Below are 27,381 nucleotides of genomic sequence, written 5' to 3' on the forward strand. Positions count from 1 at the left end.
ATCAGCTGATCGGCAGCCAACCAACCCCGTCGCCTCCACGCATGCGCCGCTGGCTCGCCTCGGGCTTCGCCGCGTTCGCCGCGAATGAAAGCGAGGCAGGCCTCCTGTGAGCGTTGCACGCGGGTCCGAACGGTGTTGAGCCGTGGTTGGCAACACAGCTACATCAAAGGTTAACCAAGCGAAACCAAGACTCAAACAGACTAAGGCAAGCTTTTGCTTTGCATATGAAATGTTAGGTGAGCTAAGCCGCATCCATTTTTTTTGTCTTCTACGGAAAAGCTGAAACCTGCTGGGTTCGGGGAAGTGGCCATGTTGTGTTCTATCTCAACCTAAGAAGTTTCTGTTCTCTCTCTCTCTCTCTCTCTCTCTCTCTCTCTCTCTCTCTCTCTCTCTCTCTCTCTCTCTCTCTCTCTCTCTCTCTCTCTCTCTCTCTCTCTCTCTCTCTCTCTGTTTTCCTCCAGGGTGTGGGGGGTGCGGGGGCGTCAAGGGCCTATGTTTAGGCCGACTCGAGAGATCATTTGAAAGACGAATGCCGCAATGAACAACCGTCAAATGTGACGCTGGGACGACCTACGTACCACACTTAAAACTCGCCCGGCCTCAACTTATTCCCATTGAAGGGAAAATTCTCCAACATATTTCTGTAGCTCCGATTTCCCAACGCACAGAAAACGAATGTAATCCTACCCGCCGTCTACTTCAGACAGCTCACTCCACCAAGAAAGTGAATCGAGATTCAAAGACCTATTCAAAAATGCGGCGTGTACAAGACAACCTTGGCGCAGTGCTTGGAGCAGTGTTTGGAGCAACATCCAAACACCTATTTGGATGTTGCTCCTTGGCCGGAAACATCTCGGGTGCTTGGATGTTCCTCCTCGCCCCCGTCAATGGAACTCAAGCTTTCACCACTTCAAGTGGTGCCCACTACTCCACTACTCCTTACTCTACCTGATGAAGCCGCACTCGCGTTTTGTTTTGCAGCTGTTGATAAACCTTCCCCCGTACGCACCAGCCATATCCACACAGACTGGAAGTCTGCACGTCTGCACGCTGCCACCTCGCTCTTTCTCCTGCTGGGCACGCAAACGTTGCAGGAAATGAACACACTCATAAACTCGCCCGCGAAAGAGCTTCGGGCCCTGATTACGCCCGTGACACGCCTCGCCCATCATCTGTACCGCTATTGCCGACCTAATTCTAAGCACACGTCGCCATCTTCCCACCTTTCCACACTGGACTTACCCGCCATGAGCGAACCTTTTCACTCGACACGCACAGAATCTCGATAAACGGAACAATTCAAGGGACCGAAAAAAATTAGTTCCATGAAAGAGATGTGCAAAAGCGCAAATTTACGTGCGTACACACTGCTAAGGGCATTTCATGCAACTCACCACTGGAAGGTGAATGTAGATGACAGTTTTTCAGAAATCAAGAAAACTGCAAGAGCTTTAGGCACAGCATTCAAAAAGTATATTTGACAACAATTAGTTTTCGAAGACAAGAATGATGTCCTTTCCTTTCTAACTTAAGCGCATGGTGTGCACGCCTCAGGCCTCGACTTCGCGAGTGCTTACGAGCCACCGAATTTAGAAAACAGAAACACTGTAATGAAGCACGAATATCACCACGATGGCACGAACGAGGCGGCAGGAGCTAAGCCCAGTAACCTCGGCGACTTGAATCGAGACCGAACAAGAACTGTGTAAGCTGCATTTGTCGGGCTAACGCGGCTGACTACAAACGAGACGAGGCCTACGAGGCTTAAAAAAAAGAAAACAAAAGCTAAACAGCCGGAACCGGAAAAAGCTGATGCCATTGGCCAGGGTTTGACAAAAGGTTCCATTTCCGGTTCCGTTTATACGCTGAGGCGTAAATTTTAATTCCGATTACCCAAGGTTTTTTTTTACTTTATCTGATACAAAACCAACCAACTTGCAGGCTACAGTTCCGTGTGAGCGATTTCCGTTTATCAAGATTGTACTGTATACACACACCACTCGACTCCACCAATTTCACAGCACACCAGGCACCCCCTGTCCCACTGTGTCCCTTGCTGCATCTACCCAGGACCACCTTCTGTGGGATATTGCCCTCCCAACCCTACACAGCCGCACAATCGCACGAGAGAGTGACTGGTAGTTGCGGCGAATCTGCAGGAGTGAACGGGTACTGGCGGCCCACAATCATTGGGGCCAACGCAAGGGCCAATCACAAGGGCCAACGGTATGGTGGCTAGAAGGAGCTAGCCACCATAGCCAACGGCAGTTGCCGGGACAGAGACGGCTGATTCGTTCCCGTCATCCCGTGACCAATAAATTACTTCTATCAATCCATCTTGCCAAATGTTTTACAGCGTAAGCCGTTGGTAACAAGCTGATAATTCTATGCGTGATTGCCTAACAAGCGAAAGGGTCGTTTCCCCGCGGTGTAAGCTGTTAATTGGAAGTTCCCGGTTGACGACTAGCTGTGCAGACATTGGAGGACGAAAGCTAAGCTTACAATCGCGGCGCGTTGTGTTTTGATCCTCGATTTTTTTAGGAACTTTAAATATATGCCTTTGAAGTCCTTTATTTTTCTTAGTAATGGTTTGTATTACGTCACACAAGGACTGCTAAATAACAATGATCCTCAGCACTTGGAAAGCGCGCTAAATTGATCTCTGCCTCAGATCTAGTATTCTTCCACGTGATGTATGCTCGGCAGTGTTAAATTTTTTTTATAAATCCTGTGGCCCACCGAAAACACTATTTTCCGCTCCAATAAACGCTAACGAACACCATCCCTTGGCAAACTTTCTCCTATGTAGTAGTGACACGTGCCCCCCTCCTCCAACACACACACACACACACACACACACACACACACACACACACACACACACACACACACACACACACACACACACACACACACACACACACACACACACACACACACACGCACGCACGCACGCACGCACGCACGCACGCACGCACGCACGCACGCACGCACGCACGCACGCACGCACGCACGGAGGATAGAAACGGGCTTTGGGGTGACGCTGCTACTATTCCGATTTTTTTATCAGAATAGGAAAAATGGTAGATAAATACAGAGAAAGAGGAACAAATTAAACTCTCAGGTGCGAAAGTATAGTTCAGGTATTGCGGGCATTGACGAAGAAATCTTCCGATGGCCTAGATAAAGCCATGGTAAGTGACTTTTCATTTTGTGTTGTGTGGCCGAGGCTGCTGGCGTTGTTAGTGAAAGGAGAACGGTAGTATTTAGCCCAAGATCAATTAAGATAGTCCACCAAAGAAAGTGTTTCTCAGCAGAGAATTTGAAATAGGCATCTTCGATTTATTAGTCCTGGACAGTTCGGGAACAGTCCGAAGACTGCACAGGAAAATCAAGCGCCCGATCGCGTCCTGGGCAGATACTTGAGGAGTTACAGTAATGGTTAAGGGGCATTGGTGGTTACAAATCAAGCGAAATCTGGTTCGTGCGAAACCATTACCTTCTCAAATACAAGTGAAATTTTGGCAGGCGGCATCACGTGGCAGTAAGAGATAATTCGCAATGGCGGGCGGGATGACTGCAATGGCGGGCGCATTGGGGGAAGATGCCCGCATGCCGGGGAAATTAACCCATGCCTTTGGGGAAATTAACCCACCCATACTCTGCTACCTGGTCTCCTCGTTTTCCTTTATGTTTATTACATTTATTTTGTAGCGTGAGCTACACTGGCCGAGATTGAGCAGTTTCACGTGGCTCCTGGAGAGCCGTGCTGCGCATGCGCGAGGAGCAGTGACGTCTCACGGCGCATAGATGGCGCGCCGGAGCCGCCGCGGCCGCGACTGGACTGGATTGGATTGGATTGGATTGGATTGGAAATCGTTTTAGCAGCAGTAAGCATGATAACCAGCTAATCCTGGACAACCAGGGAAGCTAAGAATAACCAGCTGAACCTTAGCTCACACTACGTATATCCTGGCATAGCTGAGCTAAGCCACTGCTAATTTTTTCTGTTTGTGCTTTCAGCGATTAGTGTGAAGTTATAACCTACCAGATTTCTCCCCTATTCTCATCCTTACTCATCCTTTTATATATCCTCCACATTTGTTTCCTTTTTTCCTAATTTATTTTATCTTTTCTCCGTTTGTTTCCGCGTCACATTTTTCACTCGTACACTAAAGAAATCTTGCAATAATCCGCGCAGTCTCTTTTCTTGGACAGTGGCGGGTGGATAAGTGCGAGTCTGGTGGTTCATCGTAATAATTATCAAAGGGAGTGCCAACAAGCAAAAAAAAAAAAAAAAAACAGAAATAATTTGAAAGCAAGAATGTTCATTTTTGTGGTACTCGGCAATGCGAAGTGACCATCACCGAGCTGCGCTGCAAAATTCCAAGGCTAAATTTCTATTTGTTTAGAACAGGGCTTTCACCTACGGAGCTATGTGTGCAATGCTGGGTCCCTGAAACAATCTAACATTTTCTAGTTGTCTAGCTGTCGAGAAGCGGCAGCTGGACAACTAGAAACTGCTTTTGCCAATTGAGCGTTTGGGGTTGATTTTATCGGTTCCACTTATATTATCTATTGGCGCAACAAATTTGGGGTATGCAAAAAAGGATATATATATATATATATATATATATATATATATATATATATATATATATATATATATATAAAATGTATTCAAGATTGTCTTTCTGCTTCAGGTCGTTTGAATTGCTGAAGGCTGCTAATTAATGGGTAATCCGGGTTTTAATCATAACGAAGGTTCATTTTGCGGGCTCTATCTTTCCGGAAATAGATTAGTACTTTGAGGTACTCACGAATTTCAACAATCGAGTTAGCCTTAGCCAATCCCCCCTTGTGGGTAGGTACGTGCTAAAAACTTTGAGGGCATCATCATCATCACCAAGAGGCGCGTTTGGAGCTCGTGCCACGGTGTTTCTTGCGCGCGACTCTCGAGCCTCGCGCTGTTGTTCGGATCGCTCGCCTGCAGTAGCCTTCAGGACACGTCTCCCAACTGAGCTGAAGCGCCTTTCCATAGTCGGCCCTTACGCCTTTTGTTGGGGTTATTAGCCTTTTGTCCTCGCCATCCGCACACCCTCCCGGCTGAACCTCTGCGTCAGAGCAAGCTCTGCAAGGTAAGTGGAGTGGGTTTGCTTGGACGGTGGTGCGACCGGGTTCAGCTATTTCGTTCGATCGAGAGTAGGGCTGGCGCCGCCTCGTGTCGTTGACTAGACGCTGCAGGGGCCCAGCGACATATTCGTGTAATGGGATGACATCGACGGATTCCCGACCCTAGCCTCAACTCTTCAAGATTTCTCCTTCAGCTCGGCATACTCATTTAACTACATTAATGTGGCACACGTTTATTGGTTCGGCGTATCGCGTCATTGAGTAACGTGACTAAAAAAAAAGCCTCCATGTCGAAGCGGCGTTTGTTCTGTACGGCTGCGTATCTCTTGCGTGACTTCAATCGGAGATTTAGCTCTACTGCCGGTTGCATCCGTCCGTTATTGTATGTCTATTGACGGCGAATGCCTTACATGTCTCGTCAAGCGCGATAAGTAACTGCCGCCGTCAACACGAATAGTGCCAAAATGGCCGCCGCTCGCGACGTGTTTGAAACAAGCGTACCGGTGCACGCTGTCACCTGCAAAGTCGCTCGGCACAAAAAAAAAATTTAGATTTCTTTACGGCACGTGAGTAGAGCTGCTGCACTCCAGCCACAAAGAGCTCTGATACTGGAAAAGCTGTCGCTAAAAGTTTGACCACTCTGCATGTCGAAGTAATTCGCGCCAAAAGGTTAAAAAACTGTGGTTGTTCCCTCTTCCATAGGAACCGGTAAAACACGAAAGTGATATGGGCCTTCACAGGAGCACTTGAACGTTTATTGTGTATCGGTAAGAACTTGCACGTCGCTATCGATATTTTCGTCTGTATGGCACCGTTAGACGCATCAACGTTAGACAGTGGATTTCACACGTCCGAGCATTGAGTAAATCCGACTGAAAACCACAGGCGCTCACAAACCGTCCGAGCGAACGAAACCAAACGGGTTGTCAGCGAGCGAATCGTTTGGTGAACAGACGGTCCGCTGCAGCGAAAGAAAGGAGCTCGAGCGCGATATCCGCAAGTCGGCTTCTCCGCAGCTCACGCTGCGCGTCCCCCGTACACGTAGGCGCTTAAGGTCCCTAAATTTTAGGCACCTTAGTAGGCGCTGGCATCGAGGCGCCAACTGTCGGCGCTCATTAGCGTAATGATGCACTACTTCGCTTTGCCTCTCCTAGATGGCAGCACCATCTAAAAGGAACGATATAAGGCGCGTTTGTCGTCTCGTTTACGCGTCTCTTCATATCGCAGTCGGTAGCGCGTTTCGTACCTCCCGTTGTGGCGAAACAGCTCGTGGTTACAATTCCGGTGCAGCCGCGCCGGACGAAGTTTTTCGGGCGATGTCATTTCCGTGACGGATATGACGTCAGTTAGATCTTGGTGGGCCAGGGCACGTGAAACACTTTCGTGTTAAAAGAAAGAAACGGAAAAGGTGCAAAGACTGCCTAGCATCAAATAACTCTTTGGTAATCGCTAGGTTTTCGCCTCCAGATCACGTATTCTCCTGCACTCCATTTGCTCCATCCACTCGGCTGAGGGAAGGATTCCGCAATACTTATGCATTGGGAAATCGATTTCAAGGATCTCCTCTACTTGAGGCTCAAGTGGAGGAGGGACTCAGAATACCAGGAGAAGTGCACCCAAGGAATTACCAAGGAAAAGAAAATGCTTGGCGCAATGACTTTTGCAATGAGTGCGTAGTTTCTTTTTACGCTGGAAAAATTGTCAATGCGGGAGCGAATAGGCGGCGTATGTGCGTACGCGGGCATTCAGCTGCAACTGCCAATTCAGCCGCTAAAAACTTCTCAAATGTTTTGTTCGCACACCTTTAAATTTTAAAGGTGAGGCAAGCTTTAGGAGCAATATCAGGTCTAAACCGCGAGGACAATATACAATTTCACCCAGGGCCGTAGCCAGAATTTTTTTAGGGGGTGTTATGGGTAATAGTAAGGGTGAGGTTTTGTCAAAAAAGGACACTAGCACGCGCTTACGCCGTGCCTGGAAAAAAATTTCGGGGGGTGTTAGATCTCTCTGGCTAGATGTCCCTAATTTCGCATCATTTAAAAGTGTCCCTCCCCGGAATCGCACCCATAATTTTAATGCGACCTTCAATGAACGAAACTATATTACAGAAAACAAGGGTGGTGACTAACCACCTACTTTCTCGCAGCAGATTTCTAACGCTGTAATTCAATTCCCGCTATTGGCTGATGCCAAGCAACACCAAATAGAAATAGTTTCGGGGGATTGCAGCTTGAACTCGTTATTTATTTATTTATTTATCTACTCTCAAGGCAATGCATTACAGAGAGGAGTGGTGAAAACCGTTTTTGAAACAATAGAACAAAATGGAGCAACATCAAAATGGGTACGCGTGTAAGGTCATCTTGAAGTTAGTCGTGTCGATGATTGTTGCTATGGAAGCAGGTAGGTGGTTCCAGTCCGAGCTTGTTGTGGGCACGAATGAGTTAAAATGAAGATTTGACCGGCTGCTTGGCATTCCAACTTTGAAGTGATGATCGCTGCGGGATGAAATTTAACGTAGCATGTAAGATGTTTGAAATGAAAAGCAACGCCATGGTAGTTTACAACAAACATTTCGACCATCATCTCGACCCCCATTCTGGAGCGCCTAAGTCACTAACACGTCTTCTGTTAATTTATATTTATTCTTGTTGGCAGTAAACCCAGCGGGAGCCTGTAAATTGGTGATAATAAATTAGGACTCCCTAGGTGGTACGGACGGCTTGAAAGTTATAAAAAATCATGAGCCATTCCACTCTGTGAAGGTGCATGAGCAGCGATGCTTTTTAGCACACCACATAGAGGTGACACATAGTTTAGGTGACTGGTAAGGCCAAATTTTATTTCTAATGTGCGTGAGCGGTGGTCATGCCTAAGGAAGGCACGTAGATACACGCACAAAGATCCTTTGACTCTGCTGATTCTGAAAATGGCGCCTACTGATAAATAACGTACTTTTTTTTATTCGAAAGTTTGCCCTGCGGTATAATAGATGGATGCATTTAAAGAAACACGAACATCTTAGTCTCGTGTATAAGGTTCAGGAGTTTTCGGTGGAACGGTCCGTGCACCCAGAGTTGCAGGTCAGGAGGGCGGCCAGGGTGGAGACCGGTTGCACGAAGGTGCCGCAGGCGAACTTGGATGCAATCCCGGGCAGGTCCACAGCCGGTGCTGCACATTCACGTCCCGAATGGCAGTGGCGCAGAATGGGCAGGTGGATCCGTATGGGCCGCGGTATTGCGATGGCCAGGAGGCAGTCACGGACGGCGTAAGAGCCACTCCAACGCGTAGTCTCCGCAGCGCAACCTCCTCTCGGCGAGTCAAGTCACCGGGGAGGTTTGAACCACACAGTGGTATGAGTGCTCGTGTGGTGCACCGGAGATTTTCCTTTGTCGTTCCAGGTGCCCGCGAGCGTCTTCGGGGAAAGGTAGTTGAGGTCGCATGACGGTACTCGGGCGGCTAGCTGAGTCTGCCTCCGTATTGCCAGGCACAGATGAACGGGGCACCCAGGGCCGTACCCAGAGGGGGGGTTTGGGGGTTCGAACCTCACCCGAAATCTTTTCGAGGCAGCACGTAAGCAATACTTACTGTTGCTTCCAGCAAAACTACCCCCTTCCCAAATCCACAACCCCCCGAAAAAAATTTCTGGCTACGGCCCTGGGGGCACCCATTCCACGTGTATCTGCAGTACCGTGCTTCTTGCCAAGCGATGAATGGCGTCTGAGAAGAATGTCGATTGTGCCACGCGACGAATGTCACGTATGGCTTGCGTTGAGTCAGTCTGGATGATTAGTCATATCCAAAGGATGAGATGTATGCCATGTTATGATCTGGAAAATCAGAGTTCTTCAATATATACCTGTTGCAAATTACGATTGAGAATCCGGGCGGCGCGGGTGGCCCTGCTCCGTTGAATCTGAGGGGCACGTGTACTGGCGCGCTCATAGCGGACAAAAACTAAAATTCGCTAAACCATTACCTAATCACAAAATTGCAGTAAAATAAAGCTTGCTTTTTTAAATTAGAAGGCATTAATTAGGTAAAATTTACTTTTGTTTTTACGGTTTTTCTTTTGAAGAATAACAGCATCAGCCACAAGCGTGCCGCAAGCGCTTCAACTTTCTGTCGACAGGCGACGGGCTAGTAAACTTGCCCCATGCTTGCCCCAGCGCAGGGGTAGGGGCGACCGAAGACCGTCTTTTTATACATGGGGCCTATGGGCAGTTTCCTAACTGGTATATATCCAGTAAGGCTGAATATGTATGGGTGGTACCCCTTATTTTCTAATCTATTCAAGATGCGCATCGAAGTGAAGACACGTATATAAGCTCGATGTCCAAATCATGTTTTGAACGGCGTGTGGCTTTGGCCGTGACCCACTTTCCAATAGCACACCCGCCGGCACGTTCGTTTTCCAACGCTTCGTGCTTCAACGACACTCGGGGACTCGAGAGTTTGTGCGCAGCACTTAAGCGTCCGCTACTGTAATTTAGCGGCTTCGTTCTCCTCGCAACCGAGCGAACGAAGGAAACAACGAAGGCAGATGGAAAACGGAGGAGGAAAGCGTGGAGAAAGTGTGAGGGGGAGGGCGGTATGCCGAGGCGGCGCCACAGAAGCCCAGCGCACGCTGCGTGATGCCCGTACATAGGTCCTTCGGCGTCCTCCTCGTTGCTCCTTTCTATTTCAATAAAGTAACTCTCTATCTCCTCCACGTTGAGTAGCTCATCCGAACCACGTTACATTTTCGCGGGAGTTTCAAACACGATTTACAACATGCTCGGCGTTGGCGACGAACTGCGAGATAACGACAGAGTAGCGCGCGCCGCCATGCGATCGCTGATCACGCGATCACTTCTTGAGACGAACCAGCTATGTGCCGTGACCACGGAGCAAGAATTTCTCCGTGGCCGTGACCGAGAAGACAGCAGTTCACCCTGCGCACAAATTTCGCATTAGGCAGTATAGTAATCGTCAGCCATGTTTTTGTTCTCGTTCATGAAAGATGCACAGAGCCCTAGCCATACACGCGTTACTTAATACCTTCGCGAAAATGACCACCCCGCATTTTTTTCTCCAGTGCCATGGCGACGCGGAGCGGACCCCGGCTCCGCTACTACTACAAGCTGCTGAAGCGCACGGTACTCGCGAGCCAGGACCCGGCGAGCGGGCTGATTCCGTCGCAGAAGTACGAGAACCACGCGTGGGTGCGCGACAACGTTTACGCCGTGCTCTCAGTGTGGGCCATGTCCCTGGCGTACCGCAAGAAGACCGAGCTGGATGAGGACCGGGCGCGCACCTTCGAGCTGGAGCAGAGCTGCGTTAAGCTGATGCGCAGCCTGCTCATGGCCATGATGCAGCAGATGGACAAGATGGAGCGCTTCAAGGAGTCCAGGAGCCCCGGCGACTGCCTGCACGCCAAGTACAACGCGGCCACCCGCGGCACCTGCGTCGGCGACGAGGAGTGGGGTCACCTTCAGCTGGACGCCACGTCCCTCTACCTGCTCGTGCTGGCCCAGATGACCGCGGCGGGCCTCCAGATCGTCTTCAACCTCGACGAGGTGGCCTTCGTGCAGAACCTGGTGTTCTACATCGAGGACGCCTACTGCATCCCCGACTACGGCATCTGGGAGCGCGGCGACAAGACCAACCGCGGCATCCGCGAGCTCAACTCAAGCTCTGTCGGCCTCGCCAAGGCCGCCCTAGAGGCCATGAGCGAGCTGGACCTGTTCGGCGGACGCGGCGGAGCGGCGACCACCATCCACGTCCTCTCGGACGAGGCGCAGCAGTGCGACGCCGTGCTAACCACGATGCTGCCGCGCGAGTCCAGCTCCAAGGAGGTGGACGCGGCGCTCATATCGGTCATCGCGTTCCCCGCCTTCGCCGTCACCGACCCGGAGCTGATTGAGACGACGCGGAACGCTATCGTCCACAAGCTGCAGGGCCAGTACGGCTGCAAGAGGTTCCTGCGTGATGGGTACAAGACTGCGCGCGAGGACAGCCGTCGCCAGTACTACGAGCCCTGGGAGCTACAGGGCTTCGAGAACATCGAGTGCGAGTGGCCGCTGTTCTTCTGCTACATGATCATCGACGCCTGCTTTCGCGGGGACCGCTTCACCATGGACGAGTACGCCGACATGCTGGACAGGATCGTCATCAAGACAGACGAAGGGCTCCGTCTCGTGCCGGAGATGTACGCGGTGCAGGGTGACCGGGCCGGCAAGGAAAGCGAGATGCCGCACACCCAGCCCAGGCTGCCAATAGGCCAGATCCCGTTCGTGTGGGCCCAGTCCCTGTACATTGTGGGCCGCCTCCTGCAAGACGACATAATCACCCCCGGAGAGCTGGACCCCTTGAACCGCCGTCTCGGTATGCTCAAGAGACCTGACGTGGTCGTCCAGGTGAGCCCAGGCGACCTCCGGCTTCCAAAACGTAATTGTACAGGTGAACAAAGAATTGAACGAAGTACGTGAGTGGTGGCCCAACCGGGCAAAGCTGCATGCCGCCTGCGCGATCGGAGTAGATACACTGGGACAATATGGGTTATGCAAGCATGGCATTTTTGTGAATAGATTTTTTTTATGGTAAGGAAACGTCTTTCGGTCTCTGTTCGGTTGTTTCGCTATGACAAATCCCAATTTACCGGGCTAAGGCATCTTCCTCGGTACTGCATTTTTAGCTGCTGTAGCACTTCCAATTTACTGCTTTAAAGCAGAATTCTTTTGCGGGCCCAAGGACTGCTGCAAAATTGCTCGAGACAAATGCATCGTTCCAGCTGTCATAGCCAATGACTATTCCGATGGGTGGGTATGTGCGCGTCGCGGAGGGGGCTCTTAATGACAGACGCTGTGGTAGGAGCATATGTCGGCGTACTCACTCGTGAGTACACTCATTTGTACTCATTTGTGCTCAAACTCATGAGTGAGTGCGATGATGAGCGAGTAGACATCCAGAATTAAAAATTCCCCGCATTTCCCCGAGGGGAAGAATGTGAAAGTGCGAATGCACGAGTTGAATTTGCGCGGTTAGGTAATGTTCGCGAAAGAGAGATGACACACACACACACAACTACAAAGAAAGAAAGATGCACTTATTCACAGACAACTATTTGTGTTGTCGTTGTACTTGATTGCTAGAGCGGATCTCAGCTTTGAAATTTCGTGTCAGTACTCATTTAAGCGGGTGCATTAGCCCTTCTCACGCCCGATTCCTGGCCAATCCCCCACGTGGGTATGTGCCATGTCAGCGGCCAGGCAGCGCGCGCCCATCTCCCCCGTTGCCAAGGAAGACGAGGAGATTCCTGGCCAATCCCCATCTCCCCCCCTTGCAAAGGAAGACGAGGAGATTCCTGGCCAATCCCCCACGTGGGTATGCTATGCGGACATCGCCGGTGGACGCAGGTTCAGGGTCGCTTAAGAAGTGCATCGCACTTAAAAGTGAGTACGATGACGAGTCAGTACAGTGGTAAGTCCACTACTCGTGAGTACAGTACTCATGAGTACACTACTCATCAGTATGAGTACTCATGAGTACAGATTGAGTACTCATGAGTACAGACTGAGTACGATTACTCGTGAGTACAGATGAGTTGAGTACTCATGAGTACGAATATTCGTGAGGACAAATGAGTTTGAGTACAAGTGAGCACGATTACAAATGACTATGTGATGTGTGAGTACGAGTGATTTTGAGAACAGACCAGCTTTTTGAGTCTGAGTTTGATTCAGTACAGCGTTATGTGATGTGTGAGTACGAGTAATTTTGAGAACAGACCAGCTTTTTGAGTCTGAGTTTGATTCAGTACAGCGTGAACGAAAAAAAATGGGATTGAGTTTGAGTTAGTTCTTTGTTTTGCCGACCTATGGGTAGGCGTGATCGTGGCAAAAGTGACGCCATTAAAGTAAAATAGTGAGTGTTCGCGTACTCACAGGTCGTTATTCTAGCCGAAAACTCCTGGCTGCGGGACAAGTTGTCGAGCCTGTGTCCCGACATCCAGAAGCTGAGCGAGGTGCTTCCGTTCGAGGTGCAGCCGGCCCGGGTCTTGGGAGAACTGTACGCGCACCTCGGCCATAGCCGCAAGTTGGGCATTTCCGGCCGCTGTTCCAAGGATGTCGGTCTACTGGCCACCAGCAAGATATACAGCCTCCGGGAGCAGTTCTTCGTCTTCACGCCCCAGAACCTGGACAAAGAGGAGTTCCACCTGGTCAACGACGTGGACCTCTTTGTGAGCACGCTGCGCTCGGACCTGGCCGTTCTGCGTTCCCACTGGTACCTGATCGGCCGGCCCACCACCGTGGTCGTCTTGAGGGAGCGACAGCTGGTGAACGGCAAGCTGCCGCTGTCTTTGCGCATGACCATCAAGAAGCTGGCCAGTGGCTACATCAACGGGACGCGGGTCTGCCTGGGCAAGCTCAGCGACTTCCTCAGCACCTCGAGCTTCGCCAGCCTCGACTTCCTGGGCAATTACGAGGACGGCGAGCCCGATAGCCTTCCAGGACCTGTAATGGACTTGCTGGACAGGGAGGCACATCACCACGCGTTCTCCTTCACCAGGGCGCTGGAAAGCCAGGTGCTGTCAGGATCGGCGAGCGCCACGGGGGTACGTCAAAAGCCCTCGGCAGTAGCGGGCATCATCAAGAGCAGCCTCTCAATCGTTGGCTCGGACGCGCTCGTTCCCGAAAGCCTATTCCTCCCCGGCTCCACGTCGTATATTACGACCCAACCTTGCTCCGGCATTCCGTCCCGGCGTGCGTCCGTCTCCGAGGAAGAGATGCCACCGATAAAAGGCGCCATTCTCCCGTTGGAGCAGGTTGCCGAGTGGGACCTCGTGACGAGCTTGCGAAATTCGACGAGCCTGGAGGAGCAGGGCGACATCCTCCACTACCTCGCCCTGCGCAAGGGTTTTGCCTGGGACACCGGCCTCGGCTACCCTCACAAGGTTACGGTGCGCAGCCTTTTCCAGGAGTTCTACGAGCGCGCCTGCGAGGAGAACAAGTGGGGGCTCGTGCGACACTTCGCCAGCGCGCTCAACAAGCGCGTGGAGGACCTGGCCAAGTCCGTCACGGACCTCCTGGTGCGCCAGAAGCAGGTGACCGTCGGCATGCCGCCCAACAATGAGGAGGTCATCACGAGGCCGCTGTCGACCAAGGAGCTTAAAGTCATCATCTCAAGGGCTCACAAGGGCGACACGAGCACGGCCATGCTGACCCAGGAGCTCCTCGCCTACCTGGCCATGTTCATCCGCACCGACCCCGAGATGTTCTTCGAGATGCAGCGCATCCGAGTTGGGCTCATCATTCAGGTCAGTGGCTGGGAGGTCCCAGTGACAGATCGACGGAAGTGGCATATCTACGCGAAGAACACAAAGTCGATGTTGTCAAGCTTGCGCGTGCGCGTCTTGAGAGCCACGGATAACGCTTCTGGCGAGTACCGGTCGGTTCTTCTCGTTCCTTCTTGACCATTTCGGCATACTGAAAGGTGCGAGAATCTTTCGTATGGTTTGCTTATTTCACACGTGAAATATTGCGTCTTAGTTGTATCGTCGGCGTGTCGTCGAGTCTAATTTTCGGTCTCCGGCGCGTCTTGTGCGGCCAACTGTCAGCTCGCTTGAGCAGCTCTAGCGGCTCGGGCCAGTAGTACTTACGGGTGTATAAACTAGCCACAAACTGACAGCCCGGTGGAAGCTATGTGCTCGTTGAACCATTCATCGCATATCTGCATCAAGGGATCTCACGGCAGAGCTAGAGAGAGCTGGAGAGGGTTCTTTCAATCTCTCACAGCTATCCGTTGTCACCCTTTGACTCCGCTGCCTCCTCAGACTTGCTAATTTAGTTCGGCCAATTTCGTTCGACCAATTATCTACACTTACGTTATTGTAACGATTACACTTGGAAGTTTCGCGAAATCCGCATTATTGTTGAAATACAGGGCGTTACACGGTTCTCCAGTTTTCGCAATTATTTTGTATTTTTCTTATTTTTTTAGTTTTTCAAAATCTCGTCCGACATATTATATCCATTTACGCTATTATAGCGATTACAGGTGGAACTTCGAAAAATCTGCACTATTGTGGAAATGCAGAACGTTACACGTTTCGTCATTTTTCGTCATTTCTTAAATATTTTTGTTACTTTTTAGTTTTTCAAATTTTCGAGCTACATGTTATCTCCATTTACGCCATATAGCGATTACGGGTGGAAATTCCGGGATATCTGCATTTTTGTGGAAACGCAGGGCGTTACACGGCCCTGGCTGTGGGGGTACTCGGCAAAGAAGGCTACTCCACTGGTGCACACACCGCTTTGATGCGCGGTGTTAATCCGTTCAAAAGTGGCTGAGCGTCGTCTGTTTATCCGTTTGTCCAATAGGAGGAGCCACAAGCCCGTGATTCTGCCTCGCTGTTCTCGCGCATTGAGCCTGGCTCTGCCTAATTCGAAGACACTCGTGCCACAGGCGGATCTCAGAGCGCGTATGCTATGACTCGCCAGCGACATGGGCGAGTCTGAGAACAGTAGGACACCAAAAACCATGATACCTGTCACCAAAAGACATGATACAGCGAACAAGCGCTCCCGGTGAAGGCTTATGGGGAGGAAACTTACGGACTAGACGCTTCGAAATAAGAGCATAGGTCGGCCCACCGAGCCATGAAAATAATAATGAGTAACGCTTAGGGGTAGGAAACGAACCGCTTTGGGTTAGGGCGCGAACTCGGGGGGTGAGAGACATCCTTACTCAAATAAAGAGAAGGAAGCGGCCGGAAATGTAATGCCGCAGAGTACTGACAATCGGGGACCACTAGGGTAACACAATGGCCGCAAAGAGCAAGGGAAGAGGAGACAGTATATTATCTCTATGGGAAGACGTGACTCGATGGGTGGATGACCTAATAAAATTTGGTGGCCAAGCATGGGTTAGCACAGCACCGGATAGGACCTTTTGAATGAGTGAAGGTTTTTAATAAACTACAAGCCGGGTATACGGTACCCTGAGCTGAAGGCACTTCTAACAAATTTAAGAAATCTGTCAGACGGCATTGGTTGTGCAAGACCGATCATTTGCCTCCTAATCTCTTGGACTACCACGAGATCACAACGTATTGTGCCGCCTCTCTCTCGCTTCTGATACCCCCCCCCCCCCCCCCCTCCGCCCGCCCTTCCCTCAGCTACACGGAAGAACGGCTCTGGAGACTCCTACAAAACAGAATCTTTAACCAACAGAGCTCTCCTTCACCGTATTCACCCCTCCCTATTCTCCTCTCCCAACTGCATATCTTGCGGCGCGAAGGCCATCGTGCAGCACCACATGTGGGCCTGTCCCGACGACCCCCTACCCCCAATCACCACCCCGGAGCTATGGGAGGCGGCGCTGGGATGCTCTGACCTGACGACGCAACAAGACCCGACGGACAGAGCAGACAAGGTCGCTGAGCAGCTGCGGCTGCTGGCCACCCGCCCCGCCTAACAGGGCCCGATTTGAATAAAGTGTTTCCTCCGCTCTCTCTCATCGGGGACCACATCCTCGTTGGGTTGAAACCGATGAGGATGTGGTCTTGGTCGATATCCTTGGAGCACGTTGGGCAGGTGGTAGTTGACAGCCACTTGTGGCTGGAGTTAAGCGAATACCCGTTTTCACTTTAATAAAAAAAGCACTTTACGTGTTCAGAGACTTGTGGGTGCTGGAGCATGAATAGGCTTATGATGTGGACCATAACGTGTATTAGCATGGTCATGATAATGTTGTCCCTGACGATGACAGTCGCCTGCTTAAAGGTGCCAGGAAAGCAAAAGACAACTTTAAAAGTTTGAACGAACTAGTCTTTGGCAACTCGATCAGCCCCATTCCAGCCACGAAAGGATTTCTTTACATAAGAAGCGCCAAAAATATTGAAAATTTTTTAAAGTTTGCGTCACAGTGACGAAATATGGACACGAGGGACGTACAATGGCACAATTGTCCGGTCATGTTTCTTGGCGGAGGGCTATGGGTTGGCGGCCCCCAGTCGGGCAAACAAGATTCGGTGACGTCATAGGGAAGTCGGCGGAAAGTGTCAAACAAGATTTGGTGACGTCATAGGGAAATCGGCGGAAAGTGTGTGGAGAGTCGCCACTGCCTCACATGTTTTCTTTAATATCTCAATTATTTCTTTGAAGATTGCAACAATTTTTTTTACAATTTCCTGCTATAAAATCTTGGAACAACTTGCCTTATAATGTTAAATCCGCATCATCCTTGTCATCGTTCAGGCATGCTCTCAGGACATTTCTTTTCTCTGACAATTTACGCTGATGTAGTTGCTTACTAATGTATTCCTTTCCAATGTTTTGTGTACTTGTACTTCATTTTCTGATATTTATTATTCCTACATGTTTGTCATAATTATAGTTTCTTTCCATGTCATAGTTAATTATTATTACTGCAGCTGTCCGTTTATGCATATTATTCGTGTTCATGACTGCTACTAAATGCTTAGTTGTGTGCAATAAATAAAAAGGGGTCCCATTACAGTTTATAATTCTGGGACCCCTTTCTGTATATGTATTTTTACACACTGTATTTTCAATACGAGAATAAACTGAAACTGAAACTGAAACTGAATTGTTATCGGGAGAGATGTCTTCCTAATGGAACAAACTTGGATTTCGTCTTCATGGCTCCTGTAATGACCTGCACCGTGGCATTCCGCGTGCCTGCAGGCGATGCTGTGGGAGGTTGCGCGCACCTCCGACTGCCACAGTGACGACGCCGCGAGTACGCTGCTTGGCCTGAGCCCTTTCGGCATGCAGTCCCTGCTCAAGAACATCATCAGCGGCACCGAAACGGAGCACCCGGCGAGCCTCGCGACGGCACCCGGCGCCGCGAGCCCCTTTGTTAAGCTAAGCGACGTGAAGAGCTTTTTTAACGCCGAAAACGAAGCGTCCGGGGTCGAGACCTACCGACAGGTACGTGCACCCACCTTGCGCGAATCCCGGGTCGCTTCCGTGGTAGTCCACTTGAAAAAAAAATGTGGTTGATTCCTCTGTCATAGGAGCCTGTAAAACACGAAAGTGAAAGGTGCAGCGAAATCTGCGGCTGAGCATGATTTGCGGGTAGGCGGCTGTCCTGTGGGTGTTGCTTGGTGAGCGACGTCCTGCTGGCGGGTCGCTTCGGCAAAGGTGTCGTTTTCGTGGCGGATATGACGTCACTGAAATCTTGGTGTATCCAGGCATAAAACACTTTCGTGTTAAAATATAAAACCCGAAAACAAACAACCCGAAGTATAACGTACTCTTTAGTACTAAAGGTTGCTTCCCCGCAAGAAGACCCTTTGTGCAGGGGCGCACCCTTTACAGGGCGCTTGCTTCGTTGAACTGGCGTCATTTCCGTAACGGATATGACGTCATTGATATCTGTGTATCCGGGAATAAATTTTGTGTTAAAACTCACCAGCACTTCCGCTCTGCGAAGGTGGATGACTGGAAAAGTTTTTCGGCGAATGGTGTGCGAAAATTTGATTTCTCTTGAGCGTTGACGGCGCTCACTGTTCCTAAGGAAGATGCATACAGTTACAGCCGTTTCCTGCTGAGTATTCGCAGTTAAGTTGGTTTTCCCGCAAGGCGTTTTTCCACACGCGGAACAAAAAACTGTCATCCCTTCCTAAAGAAAGTTGACACTTTCAAACAAGTGCGTCGACGCCGGGTGCTCCCCACGTTTTCCACGTGAGGAGCGCCAGTCGTCGTCCAGGCGTGGGCTTGCGCCACATGAGGAGCTCCCACCTTCATCGTCTTCGGCGCGGCGGACCCGTGGTGCGCCGTTCGCTACACGCTAAAGCGCGAAGGTCGTGCTAAGCGCCTCACTGCAGCCGGAGGAGTTTTTTTTTCCCTTAATTTTTCTTTTGCTAGCGCCAACGGACCAAGCTCAAGCCTAAACAGCTCTGCTGTTAAAATGCATGGACCCCTAGCCATTTGAGCTGCGCTGTAAAAGACGGCGAGCTTCTCCGCAACGCTCGCTCTCTAACACGGCGGCATTTCTTTCTTACTGTTAGCCGTAGCACCGGCGTTGACACCCGAATCTGCGAGGAACTAACGCAGTGTGGTTGCAATGCTTGTATTAAACCTGCAAGTTTCCTGCAGCAGGCTTATAATGAGCGGCGATGTCAAAATATACGTGTACACAATTTGCAGGGTGTGATTTCTTGCAAGCTGCATAATGCGGCGAGAATGGACTACGTAAGGAGCCGCCGTTGCCTTTGCTTACGTCGTTTTCACAATGTCAAGTTGTGAAGTGCTCAGGCGAAGTGTTCAGGCTTCTTGTCGGCGGGGACGACGGGACCAAGCGGCGCATGCGTAGAAGGCGGTGGTTTTGTCGGTTGCCGATGAGCTGAGCGGCCGCTCCCGTAGAGGCCGCCGCCGCTAAGTCGCAATACGACTTCAAACGGGGTCCTGTGCGCAGCGCCGATAGCGGGCCCGGCGAATCACGCGATGCGCTGCGAGGGGGGGGTCCGTCAAAAGGCCAACTTGCGCATCATCCCCGAAATCGCCGGACGAAAGTAGTAAACCTTTGCTTTTAAAAATTGTTTCGCCGGAGTGGCGACATGATGCCATGGCTTAGCGATCTTCGGTGGTGTATTTCAACAGAGGCGTACCGGCGCTCCGAGTAAACGCGCTATTCGCGCTTTCCAGCGAATATAGGTGGCGCGACGGGGTATCCAAAATGGAGGACGGGACGATGGTCGGGACGTCGTGTAAGCGCGCGCATATGGGGGGAAAAGCCGATCCGGGCCCATTAGTGTCTCTTCAGACCATCTTTTCCCTTGCCGATGAGACACGAAGGTGCTTTGTCGAAGGCGGAGCAGTTTATAACGCCAGTGACAGTGTTTTGCGGCATCAGGGAGGCCACATGCTGAGCATCGATGGATTGTGCCTGCAACCGAATGGCGTCACCAGCCAACCGCGCTGCGTGAACGTTTGTTGGCACTTCAGTTTCTATAAAGGGCGCTACACTTCCATCCATGCTCGTAAAATTGTTCAAGCACACTTTACGAATATTTATTAGGCGCCAAGCAGAGCTCGGTAGACGGAACCGAGCACAGGGTTTTGTTATTGCCACTTGCGCAACTGTGTCGAGTTACAGTTACAAGTGCAAATAATGCGAGTAAATTATAATTTTGTGGGCTGTTTTTACAAGGAAAGATCCACGGCGTTTATGCAGGTTACAGGTAATAATAAAAATACCGAAAATAATTATCAAACGCTGACGCCTCTACGGCAAGGCCTGTTACATCAACTGTGCTGTACTTTCAGCGCGCTGTCGGAAACGACGATGCCGCAGTAACAAGTTTATTTTTTTATTACAAATACCTACATCGCCAATTTTTTGGGGGGGTTTGAGAATTAACAAGAAAGCAGCAAGTTTAATGCTAAAAAGGGAGCGAAGCACAAACAACCCAACAAAGCACAAAATGCAACTGGAATACAGCATTTATTAACAGAAACCAGCTCGTTAATGAAAGAACAATGACGTTCTCCTGTTGGTTCTTGGCTTCACTTTCTTCTCGTGCGTGCCCATAGGAATGTTAAGCGCGAGACACATGGACGACTGATGCATGCGATTCGCATGCGACTGATCCGCCAAAACCGGTCCTAACAATAAGTCGTAACAATCAGTCGCATGCGAATCGCATGCACCCGTCGTCCATATGTCTAGCGCTTTATGTGGCGCCACGGCGCCTTTCTTCCGTGGTTTCAGTGTCTGCAGACCACCTATTAATAAACGACACACTCAACTTGCACGAAAAACACACCACCAATAACGAGAGAGCGAACTAAACTTACGGATATTGCTCCAGAACAAGTCAGCTTTCGTGAATACTGCAAACCCCTTTGTGTTGCTGACACCTTTTCCAATGCGGAGCATAGTTATCCAAACCTTTCGGGCTTTTTTATCGCTGGGAAAGGTATGAACGCTGGCTTTTCCCGGCACTCAGCGATTTCTACACTGCGGTACACAGCACATTCCATTGGTTTTTGGTTTTGCGTTCTCAATCCCCACGTTTCCGAACGCTCCGGCTGCCTTCGCCCGGGACGCCGATCATCTACAAACAGCTTCGGAAAAAAGGCGCGCGGCGGCGCCACCGTCGCTGGAAAGTGCGAATACTCGCCTTATGCGGATTTATGAAAACGGGCGTTATCGATCACGGCAACCGTTACGAAGGTGAATTGAAGACTCTGCACATTTCCACCTTTGCAACGATGCACAGCTAAATAAATTTGAGAAATGTGTGGAAATTTGCAGCGCTAGGTAGTATAAATGTTTCGTGGAGAGCTCAAAGCTAAAAAAAATTTTACGGGAAGGTCCGTATGCCACACTGCTTTCAAGAGATATAAGCTACTAACATAACGAACGCTGTGTTCCGGATTAAGTTTATAGCCTCCTTTTTTTCACCTTTGTGTTCTTTTTTAAAAACCAGGTAGTTAGTTACCGAAATGTTTTACGGGACTGTTCGACTGCACATCGCTTTCAAGCGATGTAAGCTTCTAACATAGCGAACACAGTGTTAAATAAGTTTTTAGCCACATCTTTTACATTAATGTTTGTTTAAACGCTGCACTCATGCACACAGGGCCAGTGGCTTCGTCGGCGGCGCCTGGACGGCGCGTTGAACCGCGTTCCGGTGGGCTTCTACTCGCGCGTCTGGGACATCCTGGACCGTTGCCCGGGCATCTGGGTGCGAGGATACTGCCTGCCCCAGGCTCTCACCAAGGAGATGACGGCGGGCGAATTCAAGTTCGCACTGCGCGTCGAAGAGATGCTGAACAGGGTGAGGGGGAAAAGTGTTTCTCCACCAATTTTTGCCAATAAGAAACGTACACGCCTTGTTCCGTGGCGACTGCGTGTTTCGACAAGAAGTGCGTTTCTAAAGACAGAAAAGAAAACGATATTACAGCTGATTGAATATACTTTGTTTAAGGCGGGCCTTAGGTGCTGATGCTCTGGGTACGTCAGGTTTTTGCTGGCTGTGATTGCTCCCCGTACTAGGTCGACCTGGTTCGGAAGGCAAGGTTGTCCACATCAAAATTTTCCGGTGTAGCGCTCACACGCTGATTTACGGAAGCGTTGAAGCACGCATTTGTACACGCATTTAACCCATACGTTGAATGCGCACAATATGTTAACCACTTTTCTACATATTTGGTAAGCAGGGAGATCGACAGAAAACGCAAAGAGATCGAATATATGCAGAGTGCCTGCTGTCTGCTCTTTTAGCCCGAAAAACCATTGGCAGGAGTTCGAAAATTGCCGTCATTTTTATGCTTAACCTTGCACCCGCATATCTTTTTTGATTATTTTCATTCTTATATGTCCGCCGTGCATCTTTCGCAAATGGTATACCCAGAAATTAAATAGCTACAGCACATGTCCTTTTACCACAGTTTTTTTTTTCCTTTTCCCACTAATAATGTTAGGAGTAACACTCAGGGGCAGGAAACGAGCTGCCTGGGTCAGAGAACAAACCAGAGTTGACGATATCGTAGTTCAAATAAAGAAAAAAAGAAGTGGGATTGGGTTGGCCATGGGGTGAGGCGAACCGACAGCCGGTGGACATTTATGACTGGATACCAAGAGATGGGTCTCGAAGAAAGGGAAGGCAATAACACGATGGAGGGACGAAATACGGAACTTCGGGGACTCGAGCAGTGCAGGACAGGAGCGGTGGCAGGTCACTTGGAGATGCCTTCGTCCTGAAGTGGACCTGAGTAGGCTGCTGCTGATGATGATGACGATGATTTAGAACTCCGGCTGTTATTTAAATGGCCCACGAATACCTGTGAATGCCTGGCAGGGCTTTTTTAAAGCTCCGTTGAAAGACGTTTACGACGCGATTTGCGATCATTCACTAAGCCAACTCCGGGTGTGACTGGGGAGCTAGTGATGTTGAAGAAAAAGTATGCGTTTAAAGGACTCAAAGTCCATTTTTTCTAGCCTTCGCCTAAAGGATACTGAGTGGTGTTGCTGAGGGGAAACACGTTTGAAGTTAGGAAACAATCCGTAAGCAATTTACTTACAGGTGAAATTTATGAACATGCAATTGATGCTCAACGCTTGATGCTTAACGCTACTAGACAAACATGACAAGAATACTCGTGTGATTAGCACCTAATCTGCTCTGTACCTACCATTACAAAGCACAGCATTAATTTCTGCCCAAAGGAAGGGCTATTCATTGCATGAAAACTACCACAGTAAATTTGTGGCTCGAAGATAGAGTCCACCGACGATCGAAGGATAATTTTTTTTCGAGAAGGGGGGGGAGGATCTCTTGAATACTTCTATAGTGTATACCGTGGCCATAACGAATTATTATTATGCACTTTCAAGTTCTCAAACAACAAAACAACGACAACGGCAGCAACAACAAACACCAGAAACAACAAGAACAAACAAATAAGAACTACAGGATCAACTGCAAGAACAAAAAGCAGAACAAACAACAAAAAACTGTGGTTGATTCCTCTGTCATAGGAATCGGTAAAAGACGAAAGTGAAATGTGCACCGAAATCTGCAGATGCGCATGATTCGCTGGTCGGCGGCTGTCTTGTGGGCGTGCTTTGCGAACGACGTCTTGCTGGCGGGTAAACGTGTACTGGTGTCACTTCAGTGACGGATATGACGTTAGTGAAATCTTGGTGTATCTCGGCATAAAACACTTTCGTGCTAAAATATAAAACCCGGAAACGAACAACCCGAAGTATAACGTACTAAAGGTTGCTTCCCCGCAAGAAGACCCTGTGTGCAGGGGTGCACCCTTTTCAGGCCACTTGCTTCGTTGTACTGGCGTCACTTCCGTGATGGATATGACGTAAGTCATATCTTCGTTAATCCCGAAAAAAAAACACTTTCGCGTTAAAGACAAGAATGACAACAACGACAACTGCAATAATACACAACAAAACAGATGGCGCCAATTGACAATGTGAGAAGTGTCCCTGTTACTTCACTCGACCTTGCTTCACAAGCCAGTGCCGCACTGCCGTCTTGGGGGGCATGCACGCAGGTGCCGGAGCCGGAGTACCGACAGCTGCTGGTGGAGGCGCTGATGGTGGTTAGCCTGGCGGTGGAGAGCGACATTGTGGCCCAGTTCGTGGCGCCCATCGACGTCGAGTCTCTGGTGCAGCGCGCGCACGGGTTCTTCCTCGAGGACCAGCTCCAGTGCCGGGGAAACTCCACGCTCTGCTGCACCGGGGTCAGCGGCACGCCCGTCCAGCCCTGCGGCGCCACCGTGGGCATCTGCAGCCACTTCTACGACTCGGCGCCCAGCGGCTGCTTCGGAACCATGACCTACCTGCTCCGCTCGGTGGGCTACGTCCTGCCCGAAGTGAACATATCCACCCAGGACTGCCTACCGTCGTAGAGGACAACCTCACTCTCGACGACACCCTTCTCCTCGAGACTGATTGCGTCGAGGGAAACTCCCAGCGATCGCTTCCTCGCGGCGAAAATCGCGTGTGTGACCCGGTAACACACAAAGTACTTAGAGGCCTGGAGAGTCTGTGGCAACTTGCCCCGGCTATGGCCACCTTCTATTGCTCACTGAGGACATTCTTTTCGACGTAGTTACCATTAAGATGCGGAAATTTTGTTATAAGATTTATTCTCCATGTGTTGTTTTGTTTGGATGCAGGGCTACGTTAAACGCTAGTCACATTGCGCAAGCTGTCTTTGATACGTTCATGGAATATAATATGCGAACCTGGTTTCTAGGTCACACAGGCATTTTTTGTAGCGTAAGCTACACTACGCTAACTCGGGCAGTCTTCGCGGGGTGACCAGCTTTGCCCTTGAGCGCTAGAGGTCAAACCACACTCCCTTCCGCAAGCGCTCGGCACAGAGCAGAGACCCGATAACGGGGAGATAGGCGGAAGGGGAGAGAGAGGGGAGGAGGGAAAGGAGACGTGCGCAGGACGCGGCGGGGGAAGGCGAGGATGCCGCCGCCGCAACGATAAGCGCGCGCCACGAAAGAAGGCTACGTGCGACGCAAAACCGTGTGCGATAGAGGAAGACAAACATCCAGCTGTGGTTCCTCGTACAGCGGCGAGGCTTAAACAACGCTGTGAGGTGAAAAAGAGGAAAAACGCTACTGTTGCATACAGCTTCGCTACCTTCAAGTCTTACGCATTAGTGTGAGCTTCCTTTATTTTTATTTTTTTGTAAATTGGTTTGCGGCGTCGTCGCCGCGTTAGCGGAGTACGATGAGACTCGAGGTACAGCGTTCGCGCTGTTCAATTGCCTTTCAGCTGTGTGGAAAGTGCACCTCCGTCTTTGATCACCAACGCCAGCACACCTGGTGATGTGCCGGCCACCTGCAAGAAAAAAAAATATACTGTGAATTTTTAGCGCTCGTTGTGCTCATTTTTGTGTGCGCGTTGTAGAAATTCAGCGCTGCTACGGGGAGCGAAGCTGCGCGTGCTCTGCGTGCCGGTGGCAGGTAGGTGCGCCGAGGGAGAAAAGGGGAAAAAAGCGAAAGTGACAGTGGAGAAAAGCCTTTATTGGAGGCAAGGGGTGCTCTAGGAGGAAGCGAGTTAAAGGATAGGATAAGATCAAGCGGACTCTACAATTGCAATGGTCTTGGTCTTGTCGTAAGCCTTCTTGGAGAAGGAGGAGTCTTATGGGTGTCGTTATAGGAAGAGGGGAGCGGACACGATACTTTAAGCTGCTCGAGCAAGACCGCTTGACTATCCGAACAGTGCGATTAGGTGGAGAGTGAAAGGAGGAGGTGGAGGAAAAACTTCAAACGCAACATTAGGCGTTGAGAATTTCCTGGGCCATGTTCCCCATTACCAACTGGTCCGTAAGCTAATAGCCAAGCCAGCCATGTTGCAGGAGGATGTGGAAAATGGGGGGGGGGGGGGGGGGGGGGGGAGTGAATTGCAATGGGACAGAAGAAAATGTGTTCTAAAATAGCGTATGGTTTGGGACAATTGGGGACATGCTGGGGAATGTCGGATACGGTAGTCAAAGGAACGAGCAGGTGGGAGTGTTCACTCCGATTCATGGGAGTTATGGGTATCGTGGGATCGTTGGTAGGAATACGGAGTCAGTACAGTAGAATCCCATTAATTCGGAAATTCCGGTAATTCATCCGTTCCGGTGTCCGCCCCTAGGCGAGACAATTAACGCCTGTTGGTGGACCTTCCTTTCTTGTTTTTGTGCAATAAATACATACATACATTCATTCCCACACCCTCCTTTAAAAAATGTATACATAGCTCTATGGCAACAAACATTCGCTAATTTGACGCAAAGTTGCACGCGCAGCAGTTAATTCGGATTGGAGGAAAGTCAAGAACGGCTCAACGGAAACGAGTTTGTGGAGCACGCATCATTACCGTCTCAACTGACTTCACGCAAGTTTAGAACGACAGCGACCGAGCTTGCCGTCGCGGAGGGCCATCCGTCGCCAGCAACGGTGCACTGTCGAAGGTGCTCTGTCACCGGCCATTTGACCGATGACGAGATTCTCAGCGCTGCCCTCTGTGTGGCGGATGAGGCGTCGGCAGAAGACCCGGTGCGTCGTACAGCAAGAGAAGCCGCGGACGCTCTCGTCGTTCTGGAGAAGTTTTGTAACGATGTTCCATGGAACACGGTTGCGCTAGAGGGAATGTGAGGCGCCCGCAAACTATTCCTTTCCGCTCATCAGTCCGCAAAAAAAAAAAAGAAAAATCAAACAAGCATCACGGACTTCTTCTCAAAGTAAAGGTATGGAATAAAAGAATTGAAAATGTGCGTTTTATCCATTCGATAATTCGGCAATCGGGTGATTCGTACATTTTTTTCACTTGATATCCGAATTAACGAGGTTTTACTGCACTCGCTTTACCGCACATATCAAACATTGCTGTATGCAGATATCTAACAAAAAATAATAGCAATAATTTCGCATTTTTGAGTTTTACAATGTGATAATAGCGTTCACATCGCGAACACGATGTGTCCAAGGATAATTTTATTTCATCGAAAGTTTGCAGCAAAGTGTTCCTTCGAGTAGGTGTGCTGACGTCAAAGCCAGTTGGGATTAGTGAATCGGCCGTGAGCGCCTGACGGCGATCATGCCTGGCCAATGCCATTGCATGGGTAAATCAAAATTTTGGTTGGCTCTGCCGACATCGCAGCCGAATGGGAACTGCTTAATAGGCCGTTAGCCAATCACCTTGAGTTGGAACGCGAACATTGTGGACAAATACGCTGACTTTGCACATCAAGACAAAATTTTC

At 50.0% G+C, this 27,381-nt stretch overlaps 2 protein-coding genes across 2 annotated transcripts in view; one reads left to right on the forward strand and one right to left on the reverse strand.

Moving 5' to 3' along the window:
- LOC144151330 (procathepsin L-like) overlaps positions 1 to 27,381 on the reverse strand; it is a 217,570-nt gene that overhangs the window by 97,741 nt on the left and 92,448 nt on the right. The window lies entirely within an intron of this gene.
- Positions 10,215 to 24,735, forward strand: LOC144151611 (putative phosphorylase b kinase regulatory subunit alpha). The gene is made up of 6 exons (XM_077682724.1): positions 10,215 to 11,531; positions 13,061 to 14,431; positions 17,826 to 18,046; positions 20,412 to 20,438; positions 21,721 to 21,928; positions 24,165 to 24,735. The coding sequence occupies exons 1-6, from the start codon at positions 10,215 to 10,217 to the stop codon at positions 24,519 to 24,521; spliced, it is 3,501 nt and encodes a 1,166-aa protein (XP_077538850.1). The 3' UTR covers positions 24,522 to 24,735.

This window comes from Haemaphysalis longicornis, unplaced genomic scaffold (genome assembly GCF_048455015.1).
Source record: "Haemaphysalis longicornis isolate Haplotype H1 unplaced genomic scaffold, Haemaphysalis longicornis Haplotype H1 scaffold_9, whole genome shotgun sequence".
NCBI classification, from domain to species: domain Eukaryota; kingdom Metazoa; phylum Arthropoda; class Arachnida; order Ixodida; family Ixodidae; genus Haemaphysalis; species Haemaphysalis longicornis.